The 18517-nt window shown below is 50.2% G+C and overlaps 1 protein-coding gene and 1 non-coding gene across 3 annotated transcripts in view; one reads left to right on the top strand and one right to left on the bottom strand.

Moving 5' to 3' along the window:
* The window catches only part of DNMT1 (DNA methyltransferase 1), a 42891-nt gene that overhangs the window by 18240 nt on the left and 6134 nt on the right, over nucleotides 1-18517 (top strand). For both annotated transcript variants that reach the window (XM_065917738.1, XM_065917739.1), the window contains exons 11-31: nucleotides 1085-1119; nucleotides 1576-1657; nucleotides 3620-3654; nucleotides 3955-4000; nucleotides 4095-4175; nucleotides 4249-4358; nucleotides 7391-7509; nucleotides 7840-7932; nucleotides 8399-8550; nucleotides 8837-9024; nucleotides 9132-9315; nucleotides 10670-10767; nucleotides 11111-11258; nucleotides 12208-12323; nucleotides 12733-12937; nucleotides 13017-13150; nucleotides 14099-14272; nucleotides 15932-16153; nucleotides 17015-17207; nucleotides 18109-18193; nucleotides 18389-18517. In XM_065917738.1, the coding sequence (XP_065773810.1) occupies nucleotides 1085-1119; nucleotides 1576-1657; nucleotides 3620-3654; nucleotides 3955-4000; nucleotides 4095-4175; nucleotides 4249-4358; nucleotides 7391-7509; nucleotides 7840-7932; nucleotides 8399-8550; nucleotides 8837-9024; nucleotides 9132-9315; nucleotides 10670-10767; nucleotides 11111-11258; nucleotides 12208-12323; nucleotides 12733-12937; nucleotides 13017-13150; nucleotides 14099-14272; nucleotides 15932-16153; nucleotides 17015-17207; nucleotides 18109-18193; nucleotides 18389-18517 (2629 nt within the window). The remainder of the gene's footprint in view (nucleotides 1-1084; nucleotides 1120-1575; nucleotides 1658-3619; nucleotides 3655-3954; nucleotides 4001-4094; nucleotides 4176-4248; nucleotides 4359-7390; nucleotides 7510-7839; nucleotides 7933-8398; nucleotides 8551-8836; nucleotides 9025-9131; nucleotides 9316-10669; nucleotides 10768-11110; nucleotides 11259-12207; nucleotides 12324-12732; nucleotides 12938-13016; nucleotides 13151-14098; nucleotides 14273-15931; nucleotides 16154-17014; nucleotides 17208-18108; nucleotides 18194-18388) is intronic.
* On the bottom strand, nucleotides 9742-9848 carry LOC136156673 (U6 spliceosomal RNA). The gene has a single exon (XR_010661162.1). It is a non-coding gene; the product is annotated as a U6 spliceosomal RNA (small nuclear RNA).

The raw sequence follows: 18517 nt of genomic DNA, 5'->3' as shown, positions 1-18517 counted from the left end.
GGTCTCAAGACCGTCTCTGGTTTTCTGTGAGACCCAGGGAGCAGAGCCTGAGGTCGGACGTGCTGGTCCTGAGTGTTGTCACTCCAGTGGGCACCCTGCTTGTTCTGTGGCACGTGATCCTTTCGGTGTATCACCTCCAGCTTGTTCTAACCTCTTACTGTCTCATCTTTTCTGATTACTCGTGATCTTAATCGTCGGCACTTGCCTGGGATCCCTTCAGGCCTAGAGAGATCTCAGCGATGGTGTCAGACCATCCGTTTTCCTCAGACAGCAGCTGGTAGGAGCTTCAGACCCCACAGCCAGCGCTCTTGTCTCATGGCAGAAAAGGACGAAAGGACCAAAAGTTTGACTTTTTGTCTAGTTTTTTTTTTTAATTATTGACTTAATCTGTGTATACTTCTTTATAAAAATCAGCAGCCTATCAGAAAGATAGTTTTTGTATGTGGGCTCAGCTGTCTTTAATGAGTTTGTGACCAAGTTGGGAATTCCTACTTCTGTTTCTTTCCCATACTGGATTCCAAAGTTTAGTTTTGTCACCCTCTTTCCCCACTCCTGTCCCAGTGCCTATTTATATGACATCTTCACCCCTGACCAAATGACAGATGGAGCTATAGACATTTGGGCCAACATAAGCAAAATGGCTCTAATAGTCCCTTTTGGTTTGAGCTATCCCAGGACAGGGGTATGTAAATTGTGGTCCCCAGGCCAAAGTTGGCCCTCTGCCTGTTTTCATAAAGTTTTATTGCAACACAGCCATGCCATTTCACTTATGTATTGTTTCTGGCTGTTCTTGTGCTGCAGTGGCGCAGTTGAGGAGCTGTGACGCAAGTCTGTGGCTTGGAAACCTGAAAATGTCTATTTTTTGGCCCTTTACAGGAAATCTGCCAACTCTTGTTTGTAGGCGTTAGGGAAATGACTTAAAATTTTTGAAGCCTCATCTCTAGCCTGTAGACCTGCCCAGATTTTCCAATTCTTTCATCCCACGGTGCTGCAATCATTAACTAATACTTTGGGGTTTTGTCTCACTCTTGCTCAAATTAATTTTCCCCCCTTTATTTCTCTACCCACACGTTTCCCCTCTCAGGATGAAAAGAGGCACAGAAGTCAACCCAAAGATCTGTAAGTGGCTAAAATGCTTGTGCTTTTGTGCTGTGCTTTCTGTGGTTTAAATTACCAGAATATCTGTTGGAGGTCTGTATGGAAGACTGGATCGGTTTGGGTGGGGCTGGAGGAGAAATCAGCCTGTGGGCCCATCGACCCTGTCGCCCTCTGCCACGTGGGTAGCGCTCCTATCAGCACACTGCCACGTGTCTTAGTCTCCAGTATCTCATCAGGCCCCGAGTCTGAGGGTCACACGGGGCGTCCGCGGGCCTCTTTTCAGGGTCACGTGTTGTGATGCACCTCTGGAGCCACTGTGACAAGGGGACTTTCTTTTGGATGGGAAGAAAGTGTCTGTTCACCAGATCTGTTCTGAATATTTTGCTTTTCTATAGGGAGGCATTAGTTTGTCATTTTTTATGTGAATTGGCAATATAGGTTTTAAGCTGACATTCGGCTTATTTATTTATCCAATAGAGCTAGCAAACGGAGACCAGAAGAGAAAGAACCTGAAAGAGTAAAACCACAAGTTTCTGATGAGAAAGATGAAGATGAAAAGGTAAGCTTTTGTTTTTTCAATTCTACTCTGTTTCATAATCTCCCATTGGCTGGAATATCTTAAAGTGATTTTTAAACAGTTTTCCTCATGGTGACTTTCAAATGTACCCCAGAGAAGGCAGAAAAGGGTAGCAAGCCCCCATATTCTCATCAACCTTCATCAGTTATCAACCCATGACTAGGCATGTTTTACCCAAGCCTTAGTTATTCTCCTTGCCCTCCCTCACTCTGATAAACAGATCCCAGACATATTACTAAAATATTAACAGAAGTGCTTCTAAAAAGGAAAAGAGTCTCTTGAAGATCATCACAGGAACTTCCCTGGGATCCAGTGGTTAAAACTTTACCTTCCAATGCAGGGGGTGCAGGTTCAGTTCCTGATTGGGGAGCTAAGACCTCACATGCCTTGTAGCCGAAAAAAACAAAACATGGAACAGAAGCAATATTGTAACCAGTACAATAAAGACTGTAAAAATGATCCACATCAAAAAATACTAAAATAAACACCACCACAATACCATTTTCCTAACACCGTAGTGTCAGAGTCCAGTCTCTGTCCAGGTTTCCCTGATGGTCTGCATTGCGAGTTTTACTGTCTGGTCCAGGACCCCAGCTGAGTCTATACGAAATACTTGGTTGCTATTTGTCCTCAGTGTGCCATCCACAGTGTCACCCCATCCTCTTACTTGCAGCTGGTGTAAGTAGCCAGCTTACCCATAGCATTTGTGGGTCCTGAGAACCCACAGCCCTGTCCCCTGCAGACCACTCGTTAGGTCCAGAGGCTTGACCAGAGGCGTGTCTCTTGTTTCCCAGAGGACTTCCAAGGTGGAGCTGTGTGCTTCCTGTTACATCACACCAGAGGCATGGTTATCTTTGTAAGGCTTTAGGACTAATCACTGAACCCACGTGCCCTCAGCCTGATTCATCCATTATAAAGTTCCCCTCAGCTTTTCACCTTTTCACCTGTTTTTAACAATCATTGCTTAAATCCATTATTTCACTGGGAGTTGCAGAGTGATAGTTCTGTCATTCCTTCATTTACTCAGAATAATTCTAGAAATAAGTTTCTCTTATTAGTCACCAGGGGTTGGGATGGTACCATAACCAAATACGACAGCCTGGGTAACTTAACCAACAGACGTTTATTTTTCTTACAGTTCTGGAGAATACAGTTCACATATCAAAGTACCAGCAGGGTTAGTTTCTGGAGAAGTCTTTCTTCCTGACGTGTGGATGGCTGCCTTCTTTCTGGGTCCTCACATGACCTTTCCCTGTGCAAGCACATAGGGAGAAGAAGAGCGCTCTGGTGTCCTGTTGGATTCGGTCTCTCCCACTTAAGACCTCACTTAACCACAGTCACTTCCTTAAAAGCCTCATCTCTAAATACGGTCACATTTGAGGTTAGGGCTTCAACATAAGAATTGGGTTGGGGAGCAGGGACAAAACTCAGTCCATAGCTCCCCATATCAATTATATACTTACTGAGGTACCACTTAATTCAGGAGAGCTAATTTTTGTCAGACTTCTCTGGTGGCTCAGGGATAAAGAATCTGCCTGCTAATGCGGGTTCTATACCTGGGTGGGGAAGATCTCCTGGAGGAGGAAATGGCAACCCACTCCAGTATTCTTGCCTGGGAAATCCCATGGACAGAGGAACCTGGTGGGCTGCAGTTCTATGGGGTCTTCAAAGAGTCAGATGCGACTTGGTGACTGAACAACAAAAATTTCTGTCTTTTTTTAAAAAACTAATCTCTTATGAGTCTTTTAAGGAAGTCTGGTTATAAGAATTTTGTTTATTAAGACTAGACACTGGAGGTGGCTTGGGTCTCACTGGTTTTCTGACTGCCTTCCTGCCTCTGACTAGGTTTTGTGATGACCGTGTACATAAAATTCTTTAACTTTGCAACATAGTCTGGATGGAAAAGACTTTTTTACCCTTCACTCTTCTGTTTTCTCTACTTAGGAGGAGAAGAGACGCAGAACTACATACAGAGAACTGTAAGAACTTATTTTTTGTCTTTCTACCAAGCAGATCATAATACTAAAACAGTTGTCTGAGAAAGAAAGAAAAGGGGGCGTTTAGTGACTTCCTGGAGCCGCCTTAGCTTTGTGTGTGATGAATAGTGAGCGTAGGACTGAGACATGCCAGTTCTGCTGTGTGAGGCAGGTCCCCTCTGCATGGTAAAGACATACTTACCCCTTATGCAGCAGCTGGCGCTCATCTTTGTCTGGATCCAGTGTAACTGGCAGAGTCTGACGTGTCGTGTAATAACTAAAACAAACCTGCTTTGTTCCCAGAACCGAGAAGAAAATGACTCGAACCAAAATAGCAGTAGTGTCCAAGGTAAACGTCCACCTGGGAATAGAAGCCGTTGTGTGGCGCTCAGGGGCAGGTTCGGGGCGGACTCTGAGCGCCGTCTGTGCTCTTGTTCCCGCAGCCCGACCCTCCCAAGTGCACCGAGTGCTTGCAGTACCTGGACGACCCCGAGCTGAGATACGAGCAGCATCCCCCCGACGCGGTGAGTCCCCGCTCCGTCTGTGGCCGCGTGGTCCCGTCTCCTGCATCTCTGCTCACTGGTCCATGTCTCTCAGGTGGAAGAGATACAGATACTGACCAACGAGAGGTTGTCCATCTTTGATGCCAACGAATCTGGCTTTGAGAGTTACGAGGATTTGCCCCAACACAAACTAACCTGCTTCAGGTAACTGATAGGTTTTGGGTGTGTGTGTGTGTTTTATTTATTTTTTCCTTAAATCCTGCTGGAGTCTTTTTTTCCTTAAATCCTGCTGGAGTCTTTTTTATTTATTTGGCTGGGCTGGCTCTTTGTTACTCCCTGTGTTTTTCTCTGGTTGTGGCGAACAGGGGCTACTGTTTAGTTGCAGTGTGCAGGCTTCCCGTTTCGGTGACTTCTCTTGTCGGGGAGCGCAGGGTCTAGGGTGCGGGGCTTCAGTAGTTGCAGCTTACGGTCTCTAGAGCACAGGCTCAGTAGTTGTGGTACGCGGACTCAGTTGCTCTGTGGCATGTGGGGTCTTCCCAGACCAGGGATCGAACCCGTGTCCCCTGCATTGGCAGGAGGATTCTTTACCACTAAGTCACCAAGGAAGCGCAGGTAACTAATATGCTTCTTATCATAACAGGGCATTTTCCTAAAGACACCTTAGTTCTTAATATCCTAGTAAAGTTTTCAACACCTAGTTTGCAACATTTCTTAAGCTGCTAACACTTCAGGGCCACCAAGCTGGTAGACGAGTGGTAGGTCTTTGGTTGTTAAAGCTATACCTGTTAGATCTTGAGTGGGTAAATATCCTTTTTAAAAAAATCACTTATTTGGCTGTGCCAAGTCTTAGTTGTGGCTTGCAAATCTTTAGTTCTGCTGTGTGGGATCTGGTTACCTGAAGAATTGAACCTGGGTCCCCTGCATTGGGGAGCATGGAGCCTTAGCCACTGGACTACCAGGGAAGGAAGGCCCTTGAGTAGGAAAATATCCTAAAGCTCATTCATTCCGCTGAGGGCCAGCTGTGTGCAGTGGGTATTATAGATTCAGCACTTCAGGCCCCTGGTTTCATGGAAGCAGAACGAGCTGTGCCTGTGGGTAGTGACATTGTGATGGATGTGAAAAGCATGGGGAGCAGAGAGAGTGGGTGGGAGAAAGTTGTTCAGAATGGAGGGGAAGGGACTTGAGCAAAGACCTCAGCTTTAGAACAAGCCAAGGAGATAGTGAGGGAAAGACATCCAGGAGGAGGGAACAGCAGGTGGAGGCTGGGAGGGGGGCGTGTGGGCTGTGGATGACTAGGTAAGAGGCTATGTGGCTGGAGTGGAGGGGCCGGCGGCGGGGTGAGTGGTAGGGGATGCGGTCGGGGAACAGGGACCCAGGGCGGGGGCTGGATCCTGCGGGGCTCTTCATTTCGAGGCAGTGATGCTGGGGTCTTCTTAGTGGATGTCCGTGGAGTTTGGACTGTGGGGCTCAGACAAGCCTGTGATTGAGCAGAGTCCCCATCCTCTCCAGCCTCCTTCGTTCTGCTCTCTCCTGCTCACTGGAGGTGCTTCCCTTTCCTTCTCTGTGGGAAATATCTTGGCTCCAGCTCATGTCTTCTTTCAGGCCTCGGCATGTGCTTTTCCCCTCCCTGGACAAGAGAATAGTAGGGGCGGCTGGATCACCTTTTATAAAGCCTCAGGTGGAATCATCTTGAGATAGTCTTCCTGACGTTCCTGCCCCACAGTGGGCTAGAGGGCTCTAGGAAACCCCAGTGTGTTTCTTCCGCAGTACTCTGTATGATCGTCATGGTTGGGTGTTTCTCCCCCTCTCCACGAGCAGGAGCCTGTTCCGCACTGGGATGCTGTTCATGGCCTCATGCTTCCCTGTGGCGCTGCTGGGGCAGAGGCTTGCGAGAACCCAGGGCTGGAGCCACTGCAATCAGGAGTGTCAGGGCTTGGGGTCTCTGGGTGGCTCCTCGAGAACAGGTCTGCCCCAGACTCCTTCCTGTGGGTTGGGAAGTAAGAACACATGTCCCAGGAATGACATGCCTTTGAGCATCTGGCCGTTGAAGCCAGACCACCGGGGTTAGCTGGGGACTCTGTTTACCTCTGGTCCTTGGGGTGAAAGTGGCAGGTGGAAAGTAGCCCCTTCTACATACTAGTGGGCCCTGCCCCCGCCTGGGACTCGGCATTTCTCCCTGATGTCACCTTTCCTGATGAAGCACGTGGACAGTCTGTCAGGCTGGGCCCTGGACCCTCCCCTTCTGTGCGTCCACAGCATCCTGCCCTCCATGGGTATGTGTCCATCTTTCCCCCGTCTTCAGGTCCTAATGGCAAGGCCGTGACCCTTGTCTTTCTGCTATGCCTGGTGCAAGAGCTCCACTCAAAGTACTCATGTTTTCATTTTGTTTTAATTTGGTAAGATTCCAAGATGAGAATTTCTTGGCTTCCAGGGGCCTAGGCGGTGGGAATGTGGTAGGGGATACTCTCAGACCTGTACAGCACCTCTGGCCTTGAGGCCCGCACGGGCAGGTCCGTAAGCAGAACCCACCCCAGTCCCATCCTGTTTTCTCAAATTCAGGATCCTGCTCAATGATGCGCATTCTGCAGATGTCACACAGCATCTCTAGGCGGTGGATGTTCTTGAACTTGAGGCTTAACCCCCCAGAAGGAGGTGGAAGTCCCTCCTTCTCGTGTCCTCAATGCACCTCGCCTCTTACAATGTTGTGTAATATGCGTTATTTTTTTTGAGGTGAAAGTCGTAATGCAAAACTAACATATAAAATAGTGTGAAGCAGTAAATCCAGAGAAACAAAGCAGATCAGGACTTGCCGGGGTGGTGTGGGGAGGGGGAAAGGAGTGACAGCTCAGTGGCTGTGAGGTTTCATTTTCAGCAACAAGAACGTTTTGGAGCCAGAGAGGGTGGTGGCACAAGTCTGGGTAGGATGTATGGGAGCAGCCAGTGCGTCTGCACAAGCCACTCCCCAATGGAGGGCGCACCAGGGGCTCCCCTGTGAGGCTTCTCGTTGTTGGTCTTGCTGACCTCTCCACGTTCCCTTTTCATACTCTTACTCTTGGTACCCAGGGGGGCAGATCAGAAGCTGTGGGGTGAAAGAGCACCGTACTGACCCAGTGTTCTGGCAGTCAGGGAGATAGTGGAGTCTAGGAACCACACCTCGTCCCCCCTGTGTCTGAGCTTGACTCTGTACCTCTGCCTGCCTTTGGTCTCCTGGTAAATGGCCTCTGTCACCCGTCTAGTGTGTACTGTAAACGCGGTCACCTTTGCCCGATCGACACCGGCCTCATTGAGAAAGATGTTGAGCTCCTCTTTTCTGGTTCAGCAAAGCCGATATATGAGGATGACCCATCTCCTGAAGGTAAGGGGAATGTTCCACATTGTCTGGGACGGTCAGTTTATAAACTGAACAGAGTCTGGGCTGTGAGCAGATACAAGCAGTCTCGCTCTGATGGCTGCAGTAAGGCTGCCTGGCTCACCTGATCAGAGGTGTGGCTCAGGTGGGGACTCAGTGCCACTTAACCTGCTTGGGTTTTTGAGGCATATTCTTTTAGTCATGTCCAACTCTGCAACCCCATGGACTGTAGCCTGTCAAGGCTCCTCTGTCCATGGGATTTTCCAGGCAAGAAGATGAGTGAGTTGCTATTTCTTAGTCCACTTCATTTCAAGAAACCTTTTCCTCCTCTTTTAGGTGGTATTAATGGCAAAAATTTTGGCCCCATAAACGAATGGTGGATTGCTGGTTTTGATGGAGGTGAAAAGGCTCTTCTTGGCTTTAGCACCTGTAAGTATGTGGCCAACTGTGGACTGTTCTGGAATCTGAAAGATGCTTCTGTCTTCCATGGGGCTTGGTTGGGCTCTGGGAAGTCTCAGGCTCCCATGACCAGGCTTGGTTGGGCTCTGGAAAGTCTCAGACTCTTGTGACTGTGTGGGAAGCATGTCGGGCTTGATTGGGATGGCCTCTTGTACTAGTTACAACTGACCCTGGAACTGACCTTGCAGCTGAAACCCAGACCGAATTCCAAAAGCCAGAATCAAGCTAGAGGAAAGCCACTGGCCAGTCTGTTCTCTGGTTGGCTTAGACAGGCCCCTTCTGAATGAGCTAATCCTGACCATACTTCATGGGTTTTGACATTTGAGTGTGAAATGACTCTCTGCCTGTTCCGTGAGCCTTGTAGCCTCATCCCTGCCCTTTGGCTACTGCTGCTGCCATCAGGTTCACACTGCTCTTATCCATCTGTCCACTCCAGCATTTGCCGAGTATATCTTGATGGATCCCAGCCCAGAGTACGCACCACTATTCAGTGTGATGCAGGAGAAGATCTACATAAGTAAGATAGTGGTTGAGTTCCTGCAGAGCAACCCTGACTCCACCTATGAAGACCTGATCAATAAGATTGAGGTAAGAGGCTTAGGTGCTTCATTATCTGGGATTCACAGATTGTTTACATGTGATGTTGTTCATTCACTGATTTGGGTCCAACTCTTGGTGACCCCATGGGCTCCAGCCCTCCAGGCTCCTCTGTCCATGGGGTTTCCTGGGAAAGGATACTGGCAGGCAGGTTCTTTACCACTGAGCCACATGGAAAGTCCCACTTACATGTGATACAGATGTACTACATGTTTGTTTGACGTAAACCAGTTTTGCTTAAGCCTAAGAGAAACTTCTGTGTTTTTTTCCCCGAAAGACCACCGTTCCTCCCTGTATGCTCAACTTGAATCGATTCACAGAGGATTCTCTCCTGCGGCATGCCCAGTTCGTGGTGGAGCAAGTAGAGAGTTATGATCGGGCAGGGGACAGTGACGAGCAGCCCATCTTCCTGAGCCCCTGCATGAGAGACCTCATCAAACTGGCCGGGGTCACCCTGGGGAAAAGGTGAGGGTGCAGCAGGAGTGAGCCTGAAGACCCGAGACGGAGTCTGGAAGGCCGGGCACTGCGGGAGCTCTTCCTGGGCCACTAACACCATGGAATCTCTCTCCCAGGCGAGCCGAAAGGCGGCAGACCATCCGGCAACCTGCCAAGGAGAAGGACAAGGGCCCCACCAAGGCCACCACCACCAAGCTGGTCTACCAGATCTTCGACACTTTCTTTGCGGAGCAAATTGAAAAAGATGACAAAGAAGACAAGGAGAATGCCTTCAAGCGCCGGCGCTGTGGCGTCTGTGAGGTAACCTCGCCTAAGCTGGCTCTCCTGCCCCTCATGATCTCTGAGGAGCTCGCTGTTTTCTCTTTTTGGCTTGAGCGTCTTACTGCATAGACATGACCCCCCAGAAACAGAGCTCGGAGAAGGAGTTATCTGGGAGACTTGCATGTCTAACAAGACAGCTGTCAAAAGAGGCATGCTCAGGCACTTTGCCATCAGTGCCACTGCTGCTACCAAGGAGTCTGGCCATGTCCCATTGTGTCCTCAGGCCCCGGCGTGAGGGTGAGGGGGGTGACTGCCTCACGGAGGCCAGCACTGCTTCCTCCAATTGGAGTCATCCTCCCAGGTTCCTATCTTGTCTCATGGTGTAACTTCCCTCAGAAAGTGGGGGCTTCGTCCAGCTTAGCTTTGATGCCTGAGATGACCTCGCTCTGAATTTTTTTTTTTTTTTTTAATATGGAACACTTCACGAATTTGTGTGTCATCCTTGCACAGGGGCCATGCTAATCTTCTCTGTATCGTTCCAATTTTAGTATATGTGCTGCCGAAGCGAGCACTGAATTTTTTAGTATAATGTATATTTACTTCACCCTGGAGGAATTAATCTCCCTAATTCTTTCACTGGCCCAGAGATCAGATCTGTTTTGGTGTCTGTTTGACTTAATTTGGATGAAAGCTTAAAAGTGAAAATACAGCACCTGCCTTCAGAACCGCCCTCCTTTCACACTAGTCCCTGGATTCTGAGGGTCTCCTCTGTCTTCAGTGACTGCCCTCAATAGGAATTTGCGTGTTGAACCCGTGTCCCCGAAGCAGTGGAAACACGGAGACCTAACCACTGGGCCACCAGCGAATTCCCTGTCCTCACCATTCTTGTTTTGGTTTTTATTTCATCTAGCACATGCGTATCCAAGCTTTAAATTTTCTTTTTTTTTTAGTATACATAAACTGGCATCTTTCACAACTACTGTGTGTTGATACGGGTAGACATAGTTACCACTTTATTCCATAGTATTTCATTGTGACTCTCCCAGCCTATCCCTCGGTGATGGGCAATGTGATATTCTAATGTGTCTTCTGTGATTCTTTACTATTTAGAAGCAGAATTGCTGGGGTGTAGGTTACATACTTGACTTTGATCTTGAACACTGTTTTCCAGAGTGGTGTCACCAGCTTACCTCTGGGCCACCTGAGTTCTTCTTTCCCCATATCTGTGCCAGCACCATATCTCAGGTTAACCTTTACAGACCTCACGTCTTGTTTCTAACTCTCACTTCCCTGAGTTCTAATGAGGTTAAACTTACATATTTTAAAATTCACCAAAAACTGCTTATCCGCTGTGACTAATGGCCGTTTAATTTTTTTTTTTAATGTGCTTTAGATTTGTCAACAGCCCGAGTGTGGAAAGTGTAAGGCCTGTAAGGATATGGTTAAATTTGGTGGTAGTGGACGGAGCAAGCAGGCTTGCCAAAAGAGGAGGTAAGTTTGGCCAATGATTGTTTTTGGAATGGAGGGAAATGCCAGCTGATGGCAAATAGGCTTTGTGTGGGACAGCTGGGTTGACACGTATAGAATGGGCAAGATCCGTTTGTCTAACGTCGCCAGACCTGTCCCTGTTTTCTTAGTGAAACACTTTCAGTTGGTTTTACTTATTTTTTCTGGCTGCACTGTGGGGGCTTGTGGGATCCTAGTTCCCCGACCAGGGATTGAACCTGGGCCCTTGGCAGTGAGAGCACAGAGTCCCAACCCCTGGACCACAAGAATTCCCAGTTGTTCTTATTTTTTTAAAGAAGACCTTGCTTATCACAAGTGATTTTTGTAGGTGTCCCAACATGGCCATGAAGGAGGCAGATGATGACGAGGAAGTGGATGACAATATTCCAGAGATGCCATCACCCAAAAAGATGCATCAGGGGAAGAAAAAGAAGCAGAACAAAAATCGGATCTCTTGGGTTGGAGATGCTGTCAAGGTAATCCAGGAGTGGGCTCTCAGCTGTCCTCCTGCTGCACTGCTGAGCAGCCAGGTGTCTCCTGCCAGCCGTTCTGAGAGCGGCCGAAGCCCTGGAGCCGAGGAACCTACTCATGCATCCCGCAACCGTGAGCGGAGCAGAGCCGGCTGAGAGGCTGGGTCTGTGGTCAGGCACCAAAAATGTGTTTTTACTTGTTTGCCAAAGGACTCGATTTTCCTCGCCCTCCAAAGTGGGCATTTGATACAGTCCTGGTGTGCGAGACTGGTTCCCCTGTGAAACTGGTTTTGAGGAGAGCCCTCACTGCCCCCTCGGGCCTAGGAGTTGGCGTTTGGGAGCACTAGCAAACCGCAGGTGGAGAGTAAATGTGTTCTCCGTGTTGGTCCCTTAGGTGTCCATAAGCTGGAGATGGGCCAGTTCCCTCAGCAAGCCTGAGGCCTACCCCTGCTGGGTGCTGCTCTAGGTCTGGGCAACACAAGTGCTGTCAGGCGGGTGGGGCACGGGAAGGGAGCTGGGGCCATGGAGGCTTCTTGGTGGAACAACATCCTGAAGGGTTGGAGAGCAGCCGGCCACTTAAAATCCTTGAGAGGAGCCAGGGCAGAGGCCCTGTGGTGGGAACCAGCTTTCCTTGTGGGAGAGAAGGAAGGGGGTCCGTGTGTCTGAGGTGGGTGTGATGAGTGGGATGTGGTGCTGTTCTAATTGAAGGCTAGGATCTGACTTGCTGCTGACAGGAGGGCAGAGCTGGCGACAGGACTGTGAGTGCCTCGGCTGCAGGCTTCTAGCCAGGGGAGGGGCTGCTCTCTGTAGTCAATAGCCAGGCTGCTGGAGCTCGCGGCTTCTTAGAGAAATCGTCATGAGCTATACTTTGCTGTAAAGCAGCAGGAACTCGAAGGACAAGCCTTTCACAGACCTTCAAATCCATCCTCTCCTGAAACTAAGCTCTTGTTTTCAGATTGATGGGAAAAAGAGTTACTACAAGAAGGTATGCATTGACTCAGAAACCCTGGAAGTGGGGGACTGTGTTTCTGTTATTCCAGACGACTCTTCAAAACCACTGTATCTAGCAAGGTTTGTATCCTTTCTTCCGCCTGACTTCAGCCCACACTTTGAGTAAAAGCAGGAGGTGCCTGTTTTGCAAAAATAGCAGCAGCTCTTTGCCCTAAACTAAAACCAAGAAATGCTTCCCTGGTGACTCAGTGATAAAGAGTTCGCCTGCCAATGTAGGAGACCTGGGTTCGATCCCTAGGTTGGGAAAATCCCCTGGAGAAGGAAATGGCAACCCACATCAGTATTCTTGCATGGAAAATCCCGTGAACAGAGGAGTCTGGTGGACTGCAGTCCATAGGGTCGCAAAGAGTCAGACATGACTGAGTACACACACTGGCGACACCAAAAAATTAACTGTACTCCTGAGGAGCCTCAGTCCAGCTCCACTGGTCGAGTTAGAACCTTTTCCCTCCCCGTCTTCCGGCTCCAGGGTCACCGCGCTGTGGGAGGATGGCAGCAATGGGCAGATGTTCCACGCCCACTGGTTCTGTGCTGGGACGGACACGGTCCTTGGGGCCACCTCGGACCCCCTGGAGCTGTTCCTGGTCGATGAGTGTGAGGACATGCAGCTCTCATACATCCACAGCAAGGTGCAGGTCGTCTATAAGGCTCCCTCGGAGAACTGGGCCTTGGAGGTGAGTGCCCGGTCCCCTGCATGTGTCCCCACCCCTTGCTGCACTTGGTCATCATGGCTGACGGTGGCCCCATCCCCAGGGAGGCGTGGATCCCGAGGCCCTGATGTCAGAGGATGACGGGAAGACCTACTTCTACCAGCTGTGGTATGACCAAGACTACGCGAGATTTGAGTCCCCTCCGAAAACTCAGCCAACGGAGGACAACAAGTACAAGTGAGTGTGGGGCCAGGGCTCCCAGGCCGCCCTGTCGGTGCTCTAGGATGCTGTGTGAGTGCCTGAACCCCCCTGCTTGTTCTGTGCTTCTCTCTGCTGGGTCTGCTGTGCCCCCGTCCTCTGCTGTCCCCGCCAACCAGAGGCCAGCCTGACTCGGTTGCAGTGGCTGTGAGCATGTGGACAGTCTGGTTGGGGGTGGAGGTCACCCCCTGAGAAGCTGTCCCACTCAGGGGTAGGATGTGTCTTACTGTGTCTGTCCCACAAATCTGTGTCTTTGCTCATAGGTGAGATCTTTGATTCCATTTAACTCTAATGCTTTTAGAGAGGCTTGCTTCTTAAATGCTTAGTGCTCCTGTTTTCCTTTCTAACCTTGATACCTCACTTTTTTTAACTAAAGGTGGTGACTGGAGTCTTCCATCATGAGCAGTGTGTGGGAGTGAGGCTGGGAGGGCTCGCTGAGCTGCCTCTGGTATTTCTCCAGTCAGCCTGGGGCTGCTTTGGGGCTTGATCTGTTTTTAAGGCACTCTAACTCTCCTCTGAAGGGTTTATTGATCAGGAATGTTGCATTTTACCAAATCCCTCTTCAGCCTTTAGAGATAGTAGTGTAAGCCTCGTTTGACATGGTTTGAGTTCCTGACTTTACCGCGGTCTGCATTATCATTCATGGTGGATTCTCAACCAGATTCTAGGTCATTTGCTAATGTCTCTGGGGTTTTATGTCAGCTACTCAAAAGTGGGGTCGACTTGTCGTTTTCCTGTTGTGCATATCTCTGGGCTTTGGTCCACAGTCAAAGAGTGAACATAAAAGTGCAGGAGAGCCAGTGCCCTCTAACATCCGTGCATACTTCCTCTTGGTCACCAGAGTCTCTGGAAACATGCCAGCGGCAGCTGGTTATAGTCCCCACCAGCCACTCAAAGGCCTTTGGTTTCTGTCCACCGCTCCTTCAGGTTCTGCGCGAGCTGTGCGCGTCTGGCCGAAATGAGGCAGAAGGAAATCCCCAGGGTGGTGGAGCAGCTCCAGGACCTGGAAGGCCGCGTCCTCTACAGCCTCGCCACCAAGAACGGCGTCCAGTACCGGGTGGGCGACGGCGTGTACCTCCCTCCCGAGGCCTTCACCTTCAAGTGAGTGCCCCTTGGAGCCAGCGGGGCCAGGCGCTCCGGGCCCGCAGCAGGCCGGCTCCACCACGTGCCCCCACCTCCGCCCACCACCAGCTGCTGCCGGCCGTCGCACTGGCGTCTGTGGTGAGCAGACGCCATCCAGGGGTCCTGTGTGGAGCTGCTGCCCCTCTGTGGCAGTGAAGCTGTCTGTGAGAAAAGTCAGACAGAGCCTGCTGGTAAAGAAGGATGCTGGGGTCAGTGATGGCTTCCTGCCCAGCTGGTCACGTCAGACCCCGCCCCCAGTTCCCGTTATCAGAGGGGGACAGGAGTATCTTGTCTTGCCTGGCAGATGTCTAAGGGATAAGTGAGTTAGAAGTGCTTATTAGGGACTTCCCTTGTGGTCCAGTGGTTAAGACTCTGCCCTTCCAGTGCAGGGGGCACAGGTTCAATCCCTGGTCAGGGAACTAAGATCCCACATGCCCCATGGTATGGCAAAAAAAATTTTAAAACAAAAAAAAAAGTGCTAATTAGCACAGCGCCTGGCTTAGTGTAAAGGCTGACTGTGAGTTACTGCTTGGTAACTGGGAATTGCATCAAAAGACTTCCACATCAAAGGACTGAGGCTCTTCAGGGAAAAATCAAAGCCACAGATATTTCCCACACTTGATTCCTTCCTCGTTGGCTTTTATAACTAGCATGTGGTTGGATTTACAACCAGCATTTTGGCAAGCTTAGCTCAGTTTCCCGACTTATTTTCCTTGAGTCCTCATTGGAACCCATTCAACTGAATGGGTTCAACCCAATCACCCCATGCACTGAATTGCAGAGCTGCAGCCCTCCCAGCCCTGCGCAGTGGGTGTACATGGCGCCCTGAAGCACCAGCTCTTGGCCTGGAAGGGGAGGCTGCCCTGTAGGGCTGTTGACCAGGTACTCGTGGCCCAGCCAGAAGTGAGAGCACAGGTGTTCAGAGGGCCTCTGGGGCCTGACAGACTTTGGGGGGCCTGGCAGGAACACATGGCAGCTGCCTTCCTGAACTGCTCAACTTCCTGTCTTCAGAGTGGGGCCCTGTGGTCCTGGCAGCTTGGCATCTGATGTGATGGCCTGATTCCGCCAGTACATGGCCAGGCCAGGTTCGGCTAGCCCAGACTGCCCATCTTCTCCCCTGGCCTCTCCCGCAGTGCCCTGAGGTTAGTGCCTGTGTCAGAATGTAGGTTATGCCACGGCCGCAACTCTCAGATCACGCAAGTTTACCTCTTGCCTGGACTGTGTGTCCACTGTGGTTCGGGGAATCAGACTGTGTGTCACTCAGGGACTGGGTTGACAGTGCCTCTGCCTTCTCAGAAGTGGCCTGTCCGAGGCAAGGGGAAGCGCACTGGCAGCTCTCCTGCCAGGTCTGGGCTTGTGTATTACAGCTGCTTGCACCCGTGGAGCTGAACACGTCACCTGCCAGGAAGTCCTGCCCTGAGGCTGGGCGTGGGGAGAATGTGAACAACCTCAGCAGCGAGACCCAGAGCACAGATGGAGAATGCCTGGATGAGATTGAATCTCTAAATCTGTGCTAAGGGTACTGAGCTGCGCTAGTTCAGGCGCTGGAATTTAAACAGTGATTATCACTGGTCAGTCATGCCGACCCACTTTCTAACGTTTCATGTTCAGTTACTCAGAGCAGTTGCTTCTCTGCAGCATCAAGCTGTCCAGTCCTGTGAAACGCCCCCGGAAGGAGCCTGTGGATGAAGCTCTGTATCCAGAACACTACCGGAAGTACTCCGACTACATCAAGGGCAGCAACCTGGATGCCCCCGAGCCCTACCGTATTGGCCGCATAAAGGAGATCTTCTGCAGCAAAAAGAGCAATGGCCGGCCCAATGAGACAGACATCAAGATCAGGGTTAACAAGTTCTACAGGTCGGTGAGGGCTCTGCCCCCCAGGGGCCTCTGCCTGAGTCTTGGGAGGTAGAGAATCGCACACACAGTGGTGGTCTAAGGGGAGGAGGAGGTGGTCCTCCCAGGTGTTCCTGATTACTGCTGGTGCTGAGAATCGCTGCAGCTGTAGAGCACGGCCCTGGATTCCTATCTTAAGGCTGCAGAGCTTTGTCCAAAATAAATCAGTGAGCGGAAGTCCGAAGTGCGACCGAGGCAGGCGTGAACTACCCTGGGCCCTGTCTGAGGTGCCATCAGAACCCTGATATCTGTTTAAACTGTCCTTGTGTTCCACCCCTCCCTGCTGCCAGTCCTCCTGTCCTTTTCAGGCCCTCTTCCCCATTTCTGGGATTTCTCTCTGTTCCAAGATCTTGGCTTCACTGAGTTTCTGGGATCCTAATAGTAGTTAGGAGCTTAATCTGAAGCTAATCCATACAGATAGGTCTCCAGTTGCTCCACTTCTTAGCTAATGTACAGGAAAGATTTCCTGAAGTCTTTGAAATAACGGGGTACTGAGAGAACAAGGAGTCTGGCGGGCATAGGGGGAAGAAGGCAGCTCTAGACATGCTTCTCAATAGGAGGTCAGCAACTGGTCTCAACCCAGGCCCACCCAGTCTTCTTGGAGGCATAAAGAGCAAACAAACCCTTAGTTGAGTTCATGGTAAGAAATCCCACTTAGTTTGCGGTGTTCAGTGCCGACTAAGGGGGTTAGTAATTAAGGTGACTTAGTGAGGCGTGGGGCCTCGTCTTTACCCACTGATCCTATGAGCACATCCCCAGGAATATGCCATTTAATCCATTTTCAACCTGCTGCAGACAAACTAACAAAGACTCTTGCACTCCCAGGCCGGAGAACACACACAAGTCTACCCCGGCCAGTTACCACGCAGACATCAACCTGCTTTACTGGAGCGATGAGGAGGCCGTGGTGGACTTCAAGGCCGTGCAGGGCCGCTGCACCGTGGAATATGGAGAGGATCTGCCTGAGTGCCTCCAGGACTTCTCCGCCGGTGGCCCCGATCGCTTCTACTTTCTCGAGGTGGGGCCCTGGGCTCACTGCAGGGAGGGCCTCCGGGTCAGACACAGTGCCCGAGAAGTTTACTTACCCAGAGCACAAGTCTGTGACACTCAGGTTGTTCTGGAATTTAACACTTAAAACGAAATATTTTAATGTTCTAATACAATAACTCAGACTTCCCTGGTGGCTCAGACAGTAAAGAATCCACCTGGAATGCGGAAGGCCTGGGTTCAATCTCTAGGTTGGGAAGAGTTCCTGAAGAACGGAATGGCAACCCACTCCAGTATTCCTGCCTGAAGAATTCCACAGACAGAGGAGTCTGGGGGGCTACAGCCCATGGCATTGCAAAGAGCCAGACACAACTGAGTGACTAACACACACACACACACAATGCAATAACAATTTTTGTAGACTGTTAGGTGGCCTCTGCTGGCCTGGCCAGTGTCTATGAGTTAGGGAAATGGACCTCTAGCCCCAGGAGGTGAAGCCCTGCCCCTAGTCCCTTCAGTCTCACAGCTGAGCTTGTGTCCTGGTTATTGAGAGAAGAGCCAGGGGTCTGTTGATTTAAGCTAATCACTTTTAAATTGTTTGAGCATGGCTTTTTTGTGACAGGTATGTATGATCTTAAGATAACCTGTCTCTCCCCCAGGTTCCGGTCTGTTCAGCCTGATCACAACATTTGCCTATTTTTAGAATGAGTAGTCCAGGTACTTAAAATAGCAGGGATTTTTGTCAGCCACATAAAACATTTTTATTAATAGAATTTTCCCCTTCTCTTTATTATAGAATCAAAGTCCTCTTGGCTTCTGGCCATACTTAGGGAGAAATGAAGTATATTCTTATCAAATTAACTTAAATCCTATTTGTTAGAGAAGGGAACTGGTGTTTCTCTTCTGGACCACTGTGGTTCTTTCCCCCTCAGGCCTATAACGCCAAGAGCAAAAGCTTTGAAGATCCTCCCAACCATGCCCGGAGCACTGGAAATAAAGGGAAGGGGAAGGGGAAAGGTATGTCGTGGTATGTCATTCCCCTAGGCTCCTTTTCAAGTCTGTGTTCTCTAACTTGGATACTCATGAGTCAATCAGTATGAAAGAGCAGCCTCTGATGTTGCCTTCCTCAAAACGAGGTGGACTCTTGAGTCCCAGGGACTTTGAGGAGAGCAGGTCAGGACGCTGCTCTGACTTGGGGCCCATCTCCTGCAGGAAAAAACAGGACGAAATCTCAGACATGTGAGCCGAGTGAACTGGAGACAGAAATCAAACTGCCAAAGCTGCGGACCCTGGACGTGTTTTCTGGCTGTGGGGGACTGTCGGAAGGCTTCCACCAAGCAG

Source organism: Muntiacus reevesi, chromosome 1 (assembly GCF_963930625.1).
Source record: "Muntiacus reevesi chromosome 1, mMunRee1.1, whole genome shotgun sequence".
NCBI lineage: Eukaryota > Metazoa > Chordata > Mammalia > Artiodactyla > Cervidae > Muntiacus > Muntiacus reevesi.
The sequence above is the reverse complement of the archived record's forward strand: the minus strand, read 5'-3'. Positions and strand labels throughout refer to the sequence as shown.